Source organism: Pelecanus crispus, chromosome 3 (genome assembly GCF_030463565.1).
Source record: "Pelecanus crispus isolate bPelCri1 chromosome 3, bPelCri1.pri, whole genome shotgun sequence".
NCBI classification, from domain to species: Eukaryota; Metazoa; Chordata; class Aves; order Pelecaniformes; family Pelecanidae; genus Pelecanus; species Pelecanus crispus.
The window spans coordinates 76430254-76448383 of record NC_134645.1 but is presented as its reverse complement, the minus strand read 5'-3'; the positions used below and the strand labels follow the sequence as shown (position 1 = coordinate 76448383).

General features: G+C 39.8%; 1 protein-coding gene across 1 annotated transcript in view; it reads right to left on the bottom strand.

The window, feature by feature from the left end:
* ROS1 (ROS proto-oncogene 1, receptor tyrosine kinase) overlaps window positions 1-18130 on the bottom strand; it is an 82852-nt gene that overhangs the window by 28416 nt on the left and 36306 nt on the right. The window contains exons 22-31 of the mRNA XM_075707632.1: window positions 17221-17483; window positions 16278-16341; window positions 15424-15626; window positions 14478-14689; window positions 13682-13968; window positions 12565-12741; window positions 10477-10694; window positions 9674-9815; window positions 4654-4886; window positions 676-852 (exon numbers count right to left, since the gene is read on the bottom strand). Coding sequence (XP_075563747.1) covers window positions 676-852; window positions 4654-4886; window positions 9674-9815; window positions 10477-10694; window positions 12565-12741; window positions 13682-13968; window positions 14478-14689; window positions 15424-15626; window positions 16278-16341; window positions 17221-17483 — 1976 coding nt within the window. The remainder of the gene's footprint in view (window positions 1-675; window positions 853-4653; window positions 4887-9673; window positions 9816-10476; window positions 10695-12564; window positions 12742-13681; window positions 13969-14477; window positions 14690-15423; window positions 15627-16277; window positions 16342-17220; window positions 17484-18130) is intronic.

The following is an 18130-nucleotide window of genomic DNA, read 5'->3' as shown; positions in this document are numbered from 1 at the left end:
AGGAGGTGGTTTAGTGGAATTGTACTATGACATTTGTTTTAGGGCAGATGGGAAATGTTTGATGTAGGCCTAATAAATCTGATAATCTATATTAAGGAATCTACGTGATCTAGTTTAGCACATGACATTTTTTGTGTCCAGTGGTCCAGACATTAAAACCTGAATCTTCCATCCATGCTGCTGTCACTACAGTGCCTACTTCTACAGTCTGCACACTGGACCCATTTTTCTCTCCAGCATTTTCTCATAACCTCTATCACAGGAAAATAAAATTCAGATACTAGGTTGTAGCTGACATTTAATGCTGGAAACCCCTTTCTTTTCTTTCTTGTGCAGAGCAGACTTAGGATTTGTAGCTACCAGCCAGGTTGGGGGAGGGCAGCGAGGAAAGAGAGAGGGGACTCTACTGAAACAGGAGACCCTAGAGGAATTCTGGTGGGGTCATCCAGGATGTCCTTTGGCACTATGGAGTGTTAAATGCTGCAGCTGCACTCCCCCTTGTTCCTGGCAAACACTGCCTCCATCCTGCCCCTTCTGAGCCACTAAGACTGACTTCACCATGCCCAAATTAACCACTGAGAATCTTCATAGACATCCTGCCACCCTGTCCTGCTCACCAAGACAGAGTGGGTTAAATTTGCTCTGATCTGGAAAAAACCTAAGGGGTATTTTTACCTTACGCAGCTCAAACCAGAAGCTGGTTTCATTGACGTGCAGAGGAGCTCTCCATTGTAGCTGGAAACTGGTATTTCCGGGAACTATGTTGACAGGTGCAGGTGGAGTCTCAAAAGTTTTTGCAATAACAGGGACACTTTCAGAAAACCAGTTCTCATCAGGATGAAAAGCAAGAACCTAGTAAGAAAATGGATGAACTGGACAGTACCAGACCAGTTGGAAAGGTGGCTTCAGCAATTCCAAGTGTTTGGAAGACTAGCTGTTTTCAAACAAGACAATAGTCGGGCAATATAGATATAGGTGTAGAAACATTTTGAGCCTCACAGCTGCAGTGTCACACATCTTTAGGCTGGAAGTTCATGGCCTAAATTCCCCTTCCTCAGAGACTCTTCTTAGTTTCTCGTTTCATCTTTCTACCAAGACTCATCTCTTTCTAGACCTTTCTGAAATGCCACAAGCTCTTACACAGGCATGCAGATGTCACATCACATGCTGGGCAGTGTTTTAGAGTCACAAAATCACAAGGTGATGAGGTGCCTTAGCACACTGCCTTCCACTAAGCCACAATCAAATATCACCTATGTTTGGGTATGCATACGTACATATATACATACAGGTATGTAGGTATATATGTATATATGTAAATATGTATTCCCTATTATACCATCCAAATCATTAACAAAAGCACAAAATCAAATTAAGGCCAGAACCGATCCCCCCCAGCCATCAGCTGAATGTTCTCCCAGCCTATGTATGAACTGTGAAAACCACTCTCTGACTGTATTTGTGATGCATCCAGTGTGCATTCTGCAGACAACATGTTTACTTGGTTGCTTTTGAAAATGTCACTCTGGTGATAGCCCTGCATTCCAGATACCTCATTTATTGTTTTCCTTTTAACCCTTCATCTGTAAAGGGAGAAGCAGTATGTTTTGTTCTTATGAATCCACACTGGACATTTTTATTCCTCTGTTAGCCTCTAGGTGCTTGTATACCAACTGTTTACCATTTTGTCCTAGTATAGTTCTAATAATACTTATATATGTCCTAATATAGTCCAAGTAAAACTGTGTATGTCTTTAAAATAACTTCAGGTACTGAAGTTACACAAAGCAGTCTACAATTTCCTTTTTGAAGCTAAGTGTGACCTTTTTATTGCTAGTTCTATGGGACTTCCTCTCTTCCAAAAGTTACAGAAGATAATGGTGAACATTCACAGACTGTTTTTAACCATATCCTTATGTAGTTTAAGGCTATCAGATACTGTTGACTTAATATGTATAACCTACATAAATATTCCTTAACCTGATATTTCCTTCTCCTGATCTGTTGTGCTACTGTTGGCTTCATGCAGTTGTGTTATATATCTAGTCACAGGTCTCCTGTTCCTAAGAACTAAACAAAACAAAAGCACTAGACACTGCAACCTATTCTTCCTTTTGTCTTCCTCTTCAGCATACTAACAGAGCCTTCCCACCTGCCTTTTTAGTCCTTGCTACTTTGAACCCCTTTGGTTCCTCCACCTTCTTGATTTCATCTCCACATTAAGTTATTCTTTTCTGCCCATTCTTATAGCAATGACACATGTGCTCAGGCATGTAATATTGCCATTACTTCAGGATGGTGCTCCCCCTGCCCTGGTTGTCCAAGAAGTCTTGCTGTCTGAGTCTGCCAGCAGGGGTGGCAGGGGCGATGATATGTCTGCCCCTCAATTCTCACTGTTCATAGCCCAGCATAGCTATGTAAGCCACCAAAGTTTTCATCCAATGCTGATGCGGGAGTCCATGTGAACTGCAGCAGCTGATGGATGGATATTCCATTCTTCTGCTAGCAAGCCTGGGGCTGGCTTATTATTATATTTCCTATCTTCCTCTGTCTATGACTTGCCTGGACAGTGGAAGAAACTACTTCTTCTATTGCACTGACAGCATCATATTTCAATGAAATCAAAAATCATAGAATCATAGAATCATAGAATGCTCTGCGTTGGAAGGGACCTTTAGAGGTCATCTAGCCCAACCCCCCCGCAGTGAACAGGGACAGCTTTAACCAGATCAGGTTGCTCAGAGCCTCGTCCAACCTGACCCTGAATGTTGCCAGGGATGGGGCCTCCACTGCCTCTCTGGGCAACCTGTGCCAGTGCTTCACCACCCTCATGGTAAAAAATTTCTTTCTAATGTCTAGTCTAAATCTATTCTTCTTTAGTTTAAATCCATTATTCCTTGTCCTGTCACAACAGGCCTTGCTAAAAAGATTCTCCCCATCTTTCCTGTAGGCCCCCTTTAAGTATTGGAAGGTCGCAATAAGGTCTCCTCGCAGCCTTCTCTTCTCTAGGCTGAACAACCCCAGCTCCCTCAGCCTGTCCTCATAGGAGAGGTGCTCCAGCCCTCGGATCATTTTTGTGGCCCTCCTCTGGACCCGCTCCAACAGGTCCATGTCCTTCTTGTGCTGAGGGCCCCAGAGCTGGACGCAGTACTCCAGGTGAGGTCTCACCAGAGCAGAGTAGAGGGGCAGAATCACCTCCCTCAACCTGCTGGCCACGCTTCTTTGGATGCAGCCCAGGATACGGTTGGCTTTCTGGGCTGCAAGCGCACATTGCTGGCTCATGTCCAGCTTTTCATCCACCAGTACCCCCAAGACCTTCTCCGCGGGGCTGTTCTCAATCTCTTCATCCCCCAACCTGTACTGATATCGGGGGTTGCCCCGTCCCAGGTGCAGGACCTTGCACTTGGCCTTGTTGAACCTCATGACGTTCACACAGGCCCAACTCTCCAGCTTGTCCAGGTCCCTCTGGATAACATCTTGTCCTCCTGGTGTGTCAACCGCACCACTCAGCTTGGTGTCATCTGCAAACTTGCTGAGGGTGCACTCGATCCCACTGTCTATGTCATTGATGAAGATGTTAAATAGCACCGGTCCCAATACGGACCCCTGAGGGACTCACTTGTCAGCGGTCTCCATGTGGACATTGAGCCATTGACCATGACCCTCTGGATGCAAACATCCAGCCAATTCCTTATCCATCGAACAGTCCACTCATCAAACCCATATCTCTCCAATTTAGAGAGAAGGATGTTGTGGGGGACTGTGTCAAAGGCTTTATAGAAATCCAAGTAGATGACATCAGAGGGTTTGCAACCCCCCTTCAATATTTTAGTCTACAGAAACTGTTTTCAAAGGCCACCAAATAGCCAAACCCCTACTTCTATTTTTAAGTCATTGTTAGTCCTCTAACATTTGTTAAAGGGTCAACATTGATATGTTGTTCTTGTTGTGGACTTTACATGCATATTTTATAATATACTTTTATTTAAAATGTGACAGCTGCCAGACATAATCAGTCAACCATCAATTCAGTCATCACCTATATCTCTATAGATATATCAGATATCTTTTGGTTTATTGGACTATGATTTTTTTTTTTAAATGAAAAGTTATTTATTAAAGGAAAAGCAGCAACTGACAAAATGGCTGAGTCTGCTCTTGATATGACATATAGAGGTTTCCCCCTTATGAAAGTTTCAGATATGTTACTTTCCTGAGAAAAGACTTTACCTTTTGGCCATGACCCATTTGCACTCACATAGCTCTGTTTATTGCACTGCACCTAGCCCTTCACAAGCAGTTCACAGTTCCAGGTGTCGTCCTTTGAGAACAGAGGTTACCCATCACTTGACCCTCTCCTAGCATGTTGCATGAAGTATCAGGGCAGTAACAGCAGGTTTGCAGCAGAAACTCCTATTTACACTTGTGATCTGTGATATGCTCCTTAAACAGAAAAGATCTCAGTTCTAAGGAGTTAATCTGAACAACCTCTGTAGGAACAGTGATGTTTAATTTTCCTTAAGACTAAAGGACTGAGAGAAGTCTGCCAAGTTTTGAACTCATAGGTTCAAAACACACATATAGCTTGACAGAAGAGCAGTCTAAAGATTTAAAAGTTAGTGAACAAACAGGTAAAGCTGCTTGTAGTTATACCTTGAATAAATAGTTTGTTCCAGATTGGAGCCCACTGACAGACCAGGCAAGTGTCCCATTTGGAAATTCACTTTTTCGCAAGGGTGTTGCTGGGACAGAAGGTAATAAATTGACAGAGATTTGATAGCGGATGGATTCTAGAGGTCCATTTGGCTTCAAAGGTTCACTCCAAGATATGTTGACGGTGGTGTCAGACCAAACCACCATCTTAATGGAATCAGCTGCCTCTGGTACTGAAACAGAAAGAAAAAATTAACCTCCTTTTAGGACATCTCTAGAGGTTTGTTTGTTTGTTTGTTTTATTTTTAGAGAAGTCAGGAAATGTCACTGAGGAAAGAAAAAAAGGTTATAAGCATATGAATATGATCCACTTACAGGACTGACACTCTACTTATATAAAACTCATATCTTTATATAGTCAGCCAGCTGCAGACAAGTTCAAAATATTTTGAGGGACTTTTTTAGTATCTCCTTGGCTATCCTACCATGCAAGCAGACAAAAAAAAAAAAAAAACCAAAAAAACCCAGATGCTGTCCTATACCTCTACATTTATAGTCATATCATTGAATTCCTGCTCTCTCTCAGTTTCCTAATCAAGGTCTCAGATATGAGTTTGGTATGATGCTTACTTGGATATGCATTAGAAAAAGTACCCAGTCACTATTCCAATTAGAAAGCCTTTTCTTGAACAGAAAAGTCTGAAGGACAAAAACCCCAAACACATCATTGTTTGCCATCATTTACAATTTTGCTCAGAAATACATGGTCTGGCTGAGCTGTGTAAGCAAGAAACTGGGTTGCTGGTCTGATGTCAGTGTCAGCTGGTTACTCACTAATTGTTTTGGAAAAATCAACCCTTCCTTTTAAGCTTTGAGATCACAGACTTTGAAATGGTATATGACACGCCCCAACTGTACATTAAAAATTCTTTTTTCCTGTTGAACTGTCTTGATAGGTAAAACGTTAACACATCTTTACACTCTCTATGTTCCCAACATGTCAGAATGATGAGTACATATGCTATAATTTATACCCTAGTAGCAAGACTGCAGATTACTTAGGTGAAAATATGCAGAAGCTAGACTAGTAAAGATGACAAATGTCTCATGCCACTGGCTAAAACATATGTGGAGTAAGAGCGACACTCTGTGGCAAGAGCAATGCATTCATTTTTCCAAGTTTTCTTCCTTTTTTTTTCATTCCCTCTATCTTGCTGATTGTTGGAAAGTACAGATTAATCCAAGCTTCTTTCACTTCATTACGGATTTTAGGGAAAGACAGAGGGAATTCACACAGCTTCAGAGGTGTGAAATAGTGTACACACTTCAAGAGGCTCTAGCAGCATCTGATTACAGTTTAAATTAGCAGTTACATTCATGAAATTGAGAACATAAGTAAGTGCCATGACACATACATATTCTGTTTACAGCTGGCTGGAAATTTTTCAACAAATTGTGGAAAAACTCTGAATGCCGATACAAAATACATATTAAAAATGCTCAGGGTTTGGGGGCTAGAGTGGTTTTTTGATTTTTTGTTTTTGGGGGCTTTTTTGTCTAGGACTTTATTTTGATCCTGACGTTTTGCTTTGCCCTAACTAGAGAAGTCCGTTCTGACTTTCATGTTTCATTCTAACTTGAGACTGAAAAATTCCATTTCAGTGGAGCAACCCAGTCTCCCATTTCATACGCTACCTTTATGTTTCGCCACTGAAAGGGTGCACATTGCTGCAGGATGGCTCAGTTTACCACACAAAGAAGCAATGGTGTGAATTCTTGCCACATCCCAATAGTATTCAATCTTATTCAATCAGTGTGTCATACAAATTTTACAATATAGAAGTGCAAAGAATTGAAAGAGAGGTTATTTTTCTATGGATGATCCTTTAAAGAAACCACAGAGTGCATCCCCAAGAGAAGAAGAAAGGAAATCAGGACCCCTGGCATGTACTTGTTGCCAGCTATTCTGGATAAAATGTTTCCTCGGGCACAGTTGATCAGTAAGGAAAAGAGACGTTGAGGCAAGTAAGAAAAACACAGTGGTGGCTCTGCTTACTTCAATTCCAGTTGCTTCAGCACCTTCTGAAGCAGCCAGAAGCCAAGCAGAGGTAAAGAGAGAGAAGGGGAAACCTTAGGACTCCTGCTGTGGTGTGGACAGCCCTAGATGCATGTCACAGTAATATCCCCATAGCTGCACAGTCTGCACAGCTGTATGTCAGCTACAGCCAGCCCTCCTGTAGCTGGGTTAAGTGAGCTAATGCCCAAGGACCAGGTGCCATTGTGCCTCTCAATTTCACTCCCTTACCCACTCTCAGAGAAGAACTGCTCCAACTCTGCAGGACAAGAACCAGTCAGGAAAACTAGTGAAGATGGGGGCTATAGCATTCCTACATAGCTGTGAGTTCAACAGCAAGCATTCCTAGGTACCATCTCCCCAGTGTTTCCTGCAAAACACAAACAGGCTGCCATGTAGGCTTGGCTATAATTCTGCCTTGCTAACTTGCGTATTATCAGAGGTGCCTGATGGTTCTGAAAGTCATGAGTTTATGTGGATCAAGCTGATCCTGGCTGGTGACACCAGGCACAATAAATGGAGCACAGTTGCAGAGCAAATCTGACACAACAGAGAGGAAGCAAGTGCTATGCATACTACAGGGAATAGCTAGCACTCATAGTTTTCCACGTTTTCATCAAGTGAGCCCAGCAACATCATTCCAACAATGAGAAAATTATCTGAAGAGCAGTGCAAAGGCAACTCCTCATGAAGAGAGATACAAGTGTGCACATGCACATATACACACTCAAAACAAGAAAAAGTGCTAAGCAAGGTACTTCTATTGGGTTGGGTTGCAATGCAAGACAACACATGCAAAAGCATAACATGCATCTTTGGATGATCCTTTTCTTTCTGGGAGATGGCAAGAGCCTCAGGGAAACTGGGACAGTAGCTGCCCTGGAGCTGCAAATAGGCAGAGTAAAGCAGGGAGTGAGCAGAAGTATCTTCCTGCCCTAATTAAGGTATTTGCAACCACAGGAGGCATCGAGCTCAAACTAGTAGTATTCTAAAAGAATAAGGACAACTTGAACTCAGGTTGCCTATGAATCTCAGTTGCCCTTGTAGCATTTGAGGAAAGCTTCTGGGCCATATTGGCTTCAAGAACAGATGGGAAACGTACTGGTACTTACAGTGCCAGCACCTGGGTCTGCATTAAAGTGCAGCAGAGGGTTGAGTTTCCTCACTGACGTGCCCCAAGTTTCATCAAGTTTGACAAGATGAGCCGACTCAGACAGAGGTCTGAGCCCACAGCATTGCTGAGTTCTATTTAGGTGGGGAACTAAAGCTGCAGCAGGTTTATTTTCTGCAATGGAAACTCCAGAACAGGGTGAAGAGGATAACTGTGAAGGTAAAGGGTGGAGGATGAATGCAAGAGGAGAAGACACAGTGAGAAATATACCAGAGACCAGGCAAAACCGCAGCTTGCTATGATCAGCTGGATAATCAGTGTGTGCTGAGTGGGGTTATAGATCCTTCATAATGTAACACAGGCTACGCATCAACAGCAGAACAGTTACAGAAGTCTCCCATTTCTTCTTCTGGAAAATGTGCCCTAAATAATACAAGTGTGTTTAATACGACTGAGTTCTCTAAGAGAGCACTGAAGAGACAGACAGTCCTTTGGAGCATAACAACACAAAGGGAAATTTGCTGAATCACACACCCAAAGCAGGAAGTGGAGGAGGTGTTAACCTAGACACGTTTCTTGAGCTACATCATCAGGTAATATAGCACACGTATTATGTGAGGCGAAAACTGGCTTTGTAAACTAGACATGCTACAGCATGCTACTAGACAGGCCCAGCTCTCAAATAGGAAAGCACCAGCTTGATTAACAAGCTATACAGAATTTAGATGTTCTTGATCACACTTCTTTTTCCACTTTTCTTTTGCTTCTCATTCTTTTTTTCAAAAGCAACTTTGTACTCAAGAGAAAACCTTTAAAATAAAATACACCTTTCAATTGCACTGCTTCTTGTCTCTTATGGACAACACTATGTGCAGGTTCTTCCCACATGTAGCCTTGGCTTGTCAGTTTGTGAATGCTTTCTGCTTTTCTAGAGAGTGAGCTGTGCTCCTGTTATCCTTTTCTAGGCTGCAGCTACCTGATCCCTTAGGTGCTGCTACAAGCTCCTGTCCCTGTCCTCTTCCATTGCATCAGCAGGTCACACCTCATCACAGAGGACAGAGGTAACTCGGCTTAAACACAGTTACATTTGGCTGCCTTGCCATCATATTTTGGCCTCTTGCCTTCACTTACACCTCTCTCATCCATTCACTCCAACCAAAGTTTCTTAGCTTTCTTCTACCATAGTTAGATAAGTTTACAGATGTATTTATTTATTTTTAGGTAATCCCTAACCAGTCCACGCTCTGCCCTAAATGACACATTGAACATTCAAGTTCAAAGCACTACTGCTAGCTTTCTTTTTCTAGTGTGAAAGGGACTGAGAAGGGCACATCAAAATTCTTGAAACCTGCTGAAAATGTGCTATTGACATTCAAGCCAAGAGACATAAAAATGAAGTGTTGTCTTTTCAGCCTGGTTCACAGTAAATCAAATCTGCATTACCCTAAGAAACAGTAATTATGAGAATAACGTCAAGCCAAGGGGAAAAATCTTAATCATGAATGGATACATAACACATATTTAAACTTACACATTCAAACACAACTTATTAAAAATGTGGTCCAAGGCACAAACTGCAATCATTTAGCCACTTCTAACCATAGTTTATCTTTCCTCAGGAAGCCAATGAGCAAAAGCATTAAAGAATACATACATGTCTTATGAATCTTACAGATTCATCAATTCTGGTTGCCAAAATCTTGTGAAGATCTACACAGGCTACACTTTAAGCAGAAAATTTCTCTGCTTTCTGATTTGCAGCCCAAACTTAAACACACCTTAATTTAACTGAGATGAGACTTCTGTTCAAAATCAGAATAAAATGTGAAACAAACCTCCATATAGAGTTGTGCCAATAGTCTTTTTTCCCATAGGCAGCACTTCTCCATCTGAATAGTAGTTTTTCACTGCAACTTGTATGACATAGCTTGAAAATGGCTGTAGGTTGTCTATGACTGCTATGGGACCCTGAAATTCCTGTAATTCGAAATCAGGTAATAAACATGTATTTTTAGAAAAGAGATATGTCTTTGATATGTCACACCAATCATCTGTCAATGAAATGGGTGTTAAAAAATAACATAGTCATGCTTTTGTATTCTAATATACTTTAGTGTTTAGAAAAGAATATTAAAATAATAGTTTGGGTAATAGGTCACTACAGAAAACACATACCAAAAAACAAGCTGAGAAGTAATTAACATGGCTACAGTAGCACATTGTTCAGCGGCTGGTACTTAAACAGGAAATGGAAAAGTAAAAAAAAAAAAAGTAACAGAAGAAAAAATTACTAAGGCAAGTACAAGTACCACAAAACACATAAAGGCAAGCCATATGGTTGCTGGACAGTCTCAAGAGTTATTTAAACAGATTAATATCAACCACAACCGCTCTTTTTACAAGTAGAAACTGAACACCCATTTCAAGATGATTTTAGCAAAGGCATGTTAAAAAGTAGAGGAGTGCTTGCACAAAGGATAGCTAAGGAATCTCCCACTTAAATACCAAACAGAAAGGGGATGTAGAAGTAGAAAAACTCCCTGATAGAAAGGTACAGAATGGTTCATAAAATGACTAGAAGTGATATCACATTTCCTGTTTATATATGACATGACATGACATGGCAAAATAGCCATACCCATGTTTTTTGCTGTAGAGCAGACAAAGGGTAGCTTGAGTTGCTGTGGTTGTTAGTCATTTGTCCGAGAAATACCAGGTATGTCGGCGTAGGCTGCAATATGCTGGGGCATAACTGCTGTGGTGTGACAGATGGCAAGCTTAACATAAAACTGGTGTTCGTCCTGTCAAGGATAATAGGTTTCTCAGTGTCTGGCAATAGAATCAGGCATCTTTTATCTAGGAAAGACATAAAAAAAATAAAAAAAAGAAATTAATTAATGCTGGACCAATCCAAACTTGCATGGGATTCTACCACCATTCCTATGAGAAAGCATAGCCACAAAGTATTCTGCCTGCTTTCACAAACAGAAACAGGACAAATATCCCACCTGAATGTACTTTATTTGATTACTTTCATGGACACAAAAAATACCAGTCATCAAAGTAAAGTCTCATTTATCTCTGATAAGATACCGATTTGCTAAAGGTACAGATTTACTAAAGAATTTAGGTTCTTCTTTAGGTACCTAAAGACTTTGGAAATCCAGATCCTAGTTACTGTGTTATCAAAGGCAGTGCACACTGATGAGTCCACACTTGCTTGTGACAGGAAATACAGATATGCAGAACAGAGGGTACATTCCTCTAGCAATTAAATGTTATCTCTCTTTTCTTCAAAACAGCTTTTCATGTGTAAAGTTCATAGTAACAACAAGGAAAGGGGATACAAACTCTGGAAGGAGTAAAGGAGTCAATAGGGAGAAAACAATAGAAAACTACTCTCTGACAGTAAACAAAAAGTAACAAAAGAAAACCCCTCATCACCTGATGGACTTTTAAAAACAAATTAAAAATATATTAAATGGTCTTGCTGCCAAGAAGGAAAAGATTAAGGCACATTCATGGGGAAGATGGCACAAGGACAAATGTTTTCCCTTAGGCCAGAACAACTGACCTCATTGTTGAGATCTTTTCTTCCTAAATGAGCAACCCCGCCATTCTTACCAAAGTCAGGTTCATGTATATACAGAAGGAGAATAGAAAAGTCTGTTCAACACAAACAAAGGTAAGGTTGAATTCAATTTTATAGTTACCTAGAGTAGTAAGACTCCCATGGGAAAAGTCCCAGATGGAATAAAGAATTGAGTCATTTTCAGAGTTAAAGTTTCTGTCAGGCAGTTCCATAGAAATGTGTTTACCCTGACAAGAAAATCCTTCACTACATATGCAGTCCCCTTTCTCCTAACCCTGAAGAGAAATCATTCTCTTACAGAATCTGTGACAGGACAATAATTTTCACCGAGTACTTCTGATGTATTAAATGATCAACTGACATCACATCTCTAGATGGCAATTAAATAGGTTAGAATGAAAGAAAACTCTAGCAGTACTCCTTGCTCACATCACTAAAGCAATAAAAAGCATGTCAGTCAACCCAGCTGGTCTTTGCAAACATCTTTTTCACATATACACCATTTGCTTTCAGTACTCAGAAGGAGAATAATTTTTTTTTTCTTATTTTAGTATGTTCATTTACTTTTATCTTAAATTTGTGTGAATAATTCTGTGCATTGCCCCCCCCCCCCCCCCAATGCCAAGGCTGTGTATTCCTCCAAATACATTTGCAGCAGTCAATGTAAACAAGACAAGCTCTGTGGGGATCCCTGGGTAGAAATAATCCCTTTGGACTGAAATTCAGTTCTTCCTTTTCTTCACCAGCTAAACCTGGGGCTCTTGCAGAAAACCCTATCCCTGGGGATAGGGGTTGGTATGTTCTGTACCAGGGCCAAACCAGGCTCCTGCACCAATGCCAAGCCCACACAGACCTCATGGGAACAAACTTGCCCAAAGTGCTGGTGAGAATAGCCTGGTGTTAACATCCTGAGCCTTTGAAACATGGGCAATATTCATCATGACCTTCCATGTGATCCAACACAAGGCCAGTCCTTATATTCATCCTTTTAAAAATGTGCATAGTGAATTGTTTCCCTCTGGAAGGTACTTGAATAAAGCATACTTTACATAAGACCATAGCATGACCTGCAATTCAAATACATGCTCTGAAATAAATTTGTTACATTTACAAAACAATGCAAAACCCCTCTACCTGGATACAATTGTGCTGCTGAGCTGTAGGCTAAGATTTTCAGCTCATGATTTGCTCTCTTCTGAAGGAAGTGTCTTGTGCTTTCTTTATTTGCTAGCCAAATATCAGTGTATTCCTTTGTTTCAGTGCTCCAGTATATAAATTCCTTATCTACAGTCAAGCTGCCAATCTTCTTACCTGTAGGAAAACATTGTACAGTTAAGCTTCAGAATAAACCCTGAGCAGACAATTTTATAAGAGCAGATGGGTGCTTGTATTCACAGTGAGTCAATATGGGTGAGTATCTTGGTCATACCATATCTTCAAAGACCTCCCCTGCAAAAGAGATTTCTGATGTTTTCCAGCAGGTCTCATGAAGCTGAGACACTTTGTTATTTCAGTTTACAAGTGTAGATTAGAAGGCTTTTTATTATCCATAATTCTGAGAACTGCAATTCAATTAACAAATGCCAGAAATAAAACACAGAGCAAGAGTTGTCTAAAGAAACTTTCATCATTTTTCCAAGAAGAAAACCAGTGCTCTGCCATCTCCCAAGAACAATTAATACAACTCCTCTGGTACCAGAACAGCTTTAACAGCACTCCTCCAGAACTGAGCTGAAAACTGAGCAACTAAGATTAAGTGTTATCATTACAAGAAGTGCAACATAGATAAGTTGTCATACAAGACTCTACCTGCATAAAGTACCCTCCCCACATATTGAAGTCTGCAATGCCAATTTCAGGCATAACATAAGACGGTGTTGTATCTTTTCGTTGAGATAAACTGTAATAGCTGTATCTAATATGAAACCCTAGCAAAATAATGTGTTATACTATAAGTGAAATCTATTGACAAGTAGCATTTGAGGCTGTAGCATCTCTATTTGATTTACATCTTACTAGAATACATACTTGCATCAGTAAATATCCTCACACTGCTCTTTCTCCTAGTTTGTATCAACAGGATACACAACTGGAAACACAGAACACAAACATTTTGTCCCTCTTGCCGATACATGAATCAATTTTATAAAGAAAGTGCTTCATGAATGTTATTTTGCTGAAATGAACATTATTTGATGTAAGACACAGCAAGAATCACAAACTATCTAGAAACATAACAGAGCACTCGGACCTTGAAAACTTGGTATTTTGGTAATTCTCCAGCAGTGGCAACCACCCACATCTGAGGCCCATATTTCATCTCTTCCTCTGATAAAGAGCAGCTGGGGATTCTTGGAGTCAGATGCATCTATACTCATAGGTCTTCCTAGCTCTGCTTCTGCCACGTTACAGGTGCAGTAGTTCCTCATCTGTTCTTCTGCTGAGTTGTATCCCAAAATGTGGTGCACGGTGTTATTCAGAATATCATAATAAAACATGCGGCTGCCATAATCAAGCTCTTCTATCCAGTACAGGCGGCTATCAAATAAAATGCATTGCTTATAGCAGAAAAAGTTCAATCTGAGCAACGTGCCCTAAATGTAGTCCTGTAAGTGACTATAGTCACAAACCTCCCAAACATTTAAAACAAGATAACTACAGCAGCATTCTTGCAGAGTGATTCCAGGTGTTTAAAGGATATTTTTGAATGGAAGGTCACAATAACTGACTACTCTGGATAAAACAGTTACTGTAAAAAATTGTTGTCTGGTGCTGACTTCCATTTGCATCACTTAAATAGAAGAACCTATCAGTATTTAAGTATCTTTTGAAATCTTTACTCAAACACAGACATGTTTTTGAAATTAGATATGTCCAAGCTCAACTAACAGTATAAAAGTAGAACTACATCCAGAACTTTCTGAGATTTACACAATGCAAAAGACTCATACACTATAAAAAGTCCTTTTGGTCCTTAACAGTTGATGGCTTCATGAAAATCATCTTTAAAATATGCTTTAAAAAGTTATTAGTAATATATGCCTTACCTTAAGAAAGGGTATGACAACAGAGATGATACAGTTGAATTACTTTTACCCAACTGTATGTTCAAGGCTTTTAGAGATTTTTTCTTGAGCTCAAGATCAATAACAAATATTTGGGTTTCATTCCATGGTGTTTTCAGGGCAACAAAGAGATGTCTTGCAATCCAGTCAGCTGTGATGGCTGTGGCATTGTGAAGATATGCATCTTTGAAAAACTTAAGAAAAAAACAAAAACATTACTAAAACTGCTTGAGAGCAGAATTATCCCACCTGATGCTAGGACATTATGAAATTAGATTTGTTTCCAAAATCATTTCTACTTGGCAAGTAGAAGTCAAAATATAAAGAGATGACATGGAACAAGGATTCCAATATTTTTATACAAATGAAAACTATTGTTTCACAAATATCAGTTGTTGCTTCCATGTTGCTTCCATATTCTTGAAATTAGAATGATATGAAATTCAGTTAAATTACATTTGATACAAAAAAATAAGTTTCTTGTATTTAATAGTGTAAATTTAAAATTAAATGTCTGTTGAAATATCTTATCAACAAAGCAGATGTTGGTAAAACAATACATGTTTAATAGGACAACTTTACCAATGGCACACTCTGGCCTATTTTAATAGCTATTGATGACAAAAAAATTGAAGTCCAAATTTTATTGTATTATACATATTTTTATTGTACTGTTAGAAAGGGAAATTTTCCAGCTAATCTCTTTCATATTACATCTCATACAAACTGACAGTCATTAAGAAAATTGTGTCTTTCCAGTTCTGTTTTCCCCACTGTATTTTGCCATTAAGTGTGCTTTGTTTATCATGCTGCTTTTTTTCTGTTTCAAATATGTAGCTTTGACTTCTTCAAAAACATAATTAGTCCCAAAATAATGACCATGTATTTTCCTAGATTCTCTCAAGCAAGGAAATGAACAAAGAAATACCTGAGACTTTGAAGTAGTCTGTATATTCAGAAGAAAAAGAGAATCTTCTACAACATAGTATGCTTTGTGATCATTAGCAGTATAACAGATGTCCTTTACATTTGTCTTTGCTGAAAGTTCCCATATGGTATGATTACTGTCTATGTCAGTAAGAAACAACTTGTTGGCAGAAACAGTTATAAGAGTTGGGACAGGGAAAAGATCTGGAAGGAAAAGGGCACAGCATAATTTACAAAAAACATTCTAGACAATAGCAGTCATTCATAAGGAAAGCAAGTACAAGATAAAAATAAATGATGGCCCTACACAAATTGTATTTGGTCGTATGTCAAGCAAATAAATAAAATACTGAGATGCCTTCTTGCAAACTCCTAAGATTTTTTCAGTGGCATTGTGGATGCTTACCTAACAAATTTAAGCCTAGTAAAAACAGATTTGCTTGCTTAATTACTTGTAACAGCCCAACTAGAAATAGCCTGTGATCCCCAGTAGATCTCTAACTCTCCTGGTTACCTTTCACAGCCCAGTTAGAAATATTCTATTCTATCCTAGCAGTATGCAGATTACAGATCAAAACCTGCTGTTCCATACTACCCTGGGGTTGCCTAGAAAAGTAGATTTAGCACAGTTTTGAGGAAAGACTTGAAATTCCTGAAATTTAATTTAATGATAAGAAATGTGTTAATCATTTCATGTCAGAAGCTGTAACTATTTCCTCTGTGGTGTCTACTGTAGGGTGGAACAAATGTCACGCAAAGTGTTAGAGGCTGTTTATCAGATTACCAAATGCCTGTACTGTAGATTTCACCAGCTATTACACACAAACCAAGAGATGGCATCTAAGTCATCCATACCTGATAAATTCCTCTCTGCTATACGAGACAAAGGTCCTGGACCCACAGAGGTGAAGGCTTGCACCTGTGGGACAGGAGATTGTTACATATGTTGAGTATCAGCATAAATGATTGCATTCGAGAGCCTACAGAGTCATAGTTAATGACAAAAACAGAACCAGATCCCCTGGCTCCTCAGCTGGGAACATATGTATGTGCTTTGTTTCACCTAAGGCTGTGCTGGTCAGTTCAAAGGCTACATTCAGGGTTGGACCATGGCTATGAAGAGAATTTTAAGCAGTGGCCCGGAGAGTGACAATTCATCCTGCACTTATCAATTAGAGCTCAAAGGACACCAGACAGTCTTGTCTCCTTCCGCAAGCTGGAGCAATTCCTACTGTTAGTTGATGTTGCAACCAGCATGGTGCTCTCCCTCATCAGCACCTGGTCTGTTACATGCTCTTGTGCTTTTACCTTGTCTTTCAAGCATGTTCTGTGTGTTCCAAACCTTTTATCGCAATGAAAACATGAGGTCTTGACAAGTTTTAATATGGAAGTATTTTTTTATGGAAGCCATGTGTGTCCTTGCATTTCTCCAGCAATGGAACTCATCTTGATCTGTGGCTCTATTTTAATGGCCTGTCACCCTCCACCAGCTTAGTTGAATCTGTGCTTAACTTGCAGCTTTTAGCAGTGGCTTTGGGAGACCTCTAGAAAAGTTTCTTTTGGACTTCACCAAACCTGTATAATACTGCAGCATTGTTTTCCACCTTATTTAGTGAACAATACAATACATAGAAAGGTTAAGCCAGGTATCTGAGGGTGAGTCAATAAATTAGCAGTTCCACAAACAGAAACCACAAGTTCTTGCCCCAAGCCCAATACCATCTCCTAGGCAAACACATCAGGCTGCACTGATAACACCTACCATCTAGCATGAGATAAACTCAGTAATTTTTCATACCTGAAACCTTACTGTGAGGTTAGGACGCACATCCCTGAGAGAAAAGAGCATCAGGGTGGGGTTAATATTTTTCACATTCCACTCCGTGAAAGTGTCAGCAGGGCCACTCTGACTCAATAGTTGATAGTAAACCCTGAATTGTGTTAATACCCCGTTGCCCCTTTCAGGTTTGTCCCACCTGAACTCCACAAGGACTTTCTCATCACTTTCGTGTAGGTTATTTTGTAACACATATATTCTAGGGTTTGTAGGGGCTGAAGGAACTGTGTAAAAAAAAAGATAAAAAACACAGAGCAAAGTACTCCTATTAAAACACAAACTCTACCTTGTAATTAACTGCTTTAGTTTTGAGCCTGAGTATTACAACCCCAGTGCTGACAGAGACAGATAGCAATTGGTGAGGTGTAAATTACAGAAGAATATCTAAAGCTTCATGGTAATTCCTTTCTGTTTTTCATTGGTGTGTAGGAATCTGATTTTAACTTAGTTAGCAAAAAAAGAGCTGTATAAACCGAGACAAATGCACTCCCACACTCAGACTGGGACAAGATCTATTTAGCCAAGTCTTGTAGGTAACAATGGAGCTGCAAGAATTCTCACAATGTAGTGTACTCTATCCCCTCTCCTATCCACTTCAAAATCTACTGCAGCTCATAAGCTTTCTTAGCACCCCAGTCACTCAACACTATATAGCTGACTTAACTTTGACCTGCATGAGAGCAAAAATAAACACTGAAGTAAAAAGTAACAAGTGCATAATATTTGTTAAAAATTTATTAAACAGTTAAGATATTACATGCAGCCTTTGATGGTCATTGTAATGGATCTCAATTTTTCTTTCTTGCTCATAGTCATAGGCACGTGGTGGATATATTGTTATGCACTTTCTGTTCCAAATTTTATTACTGCA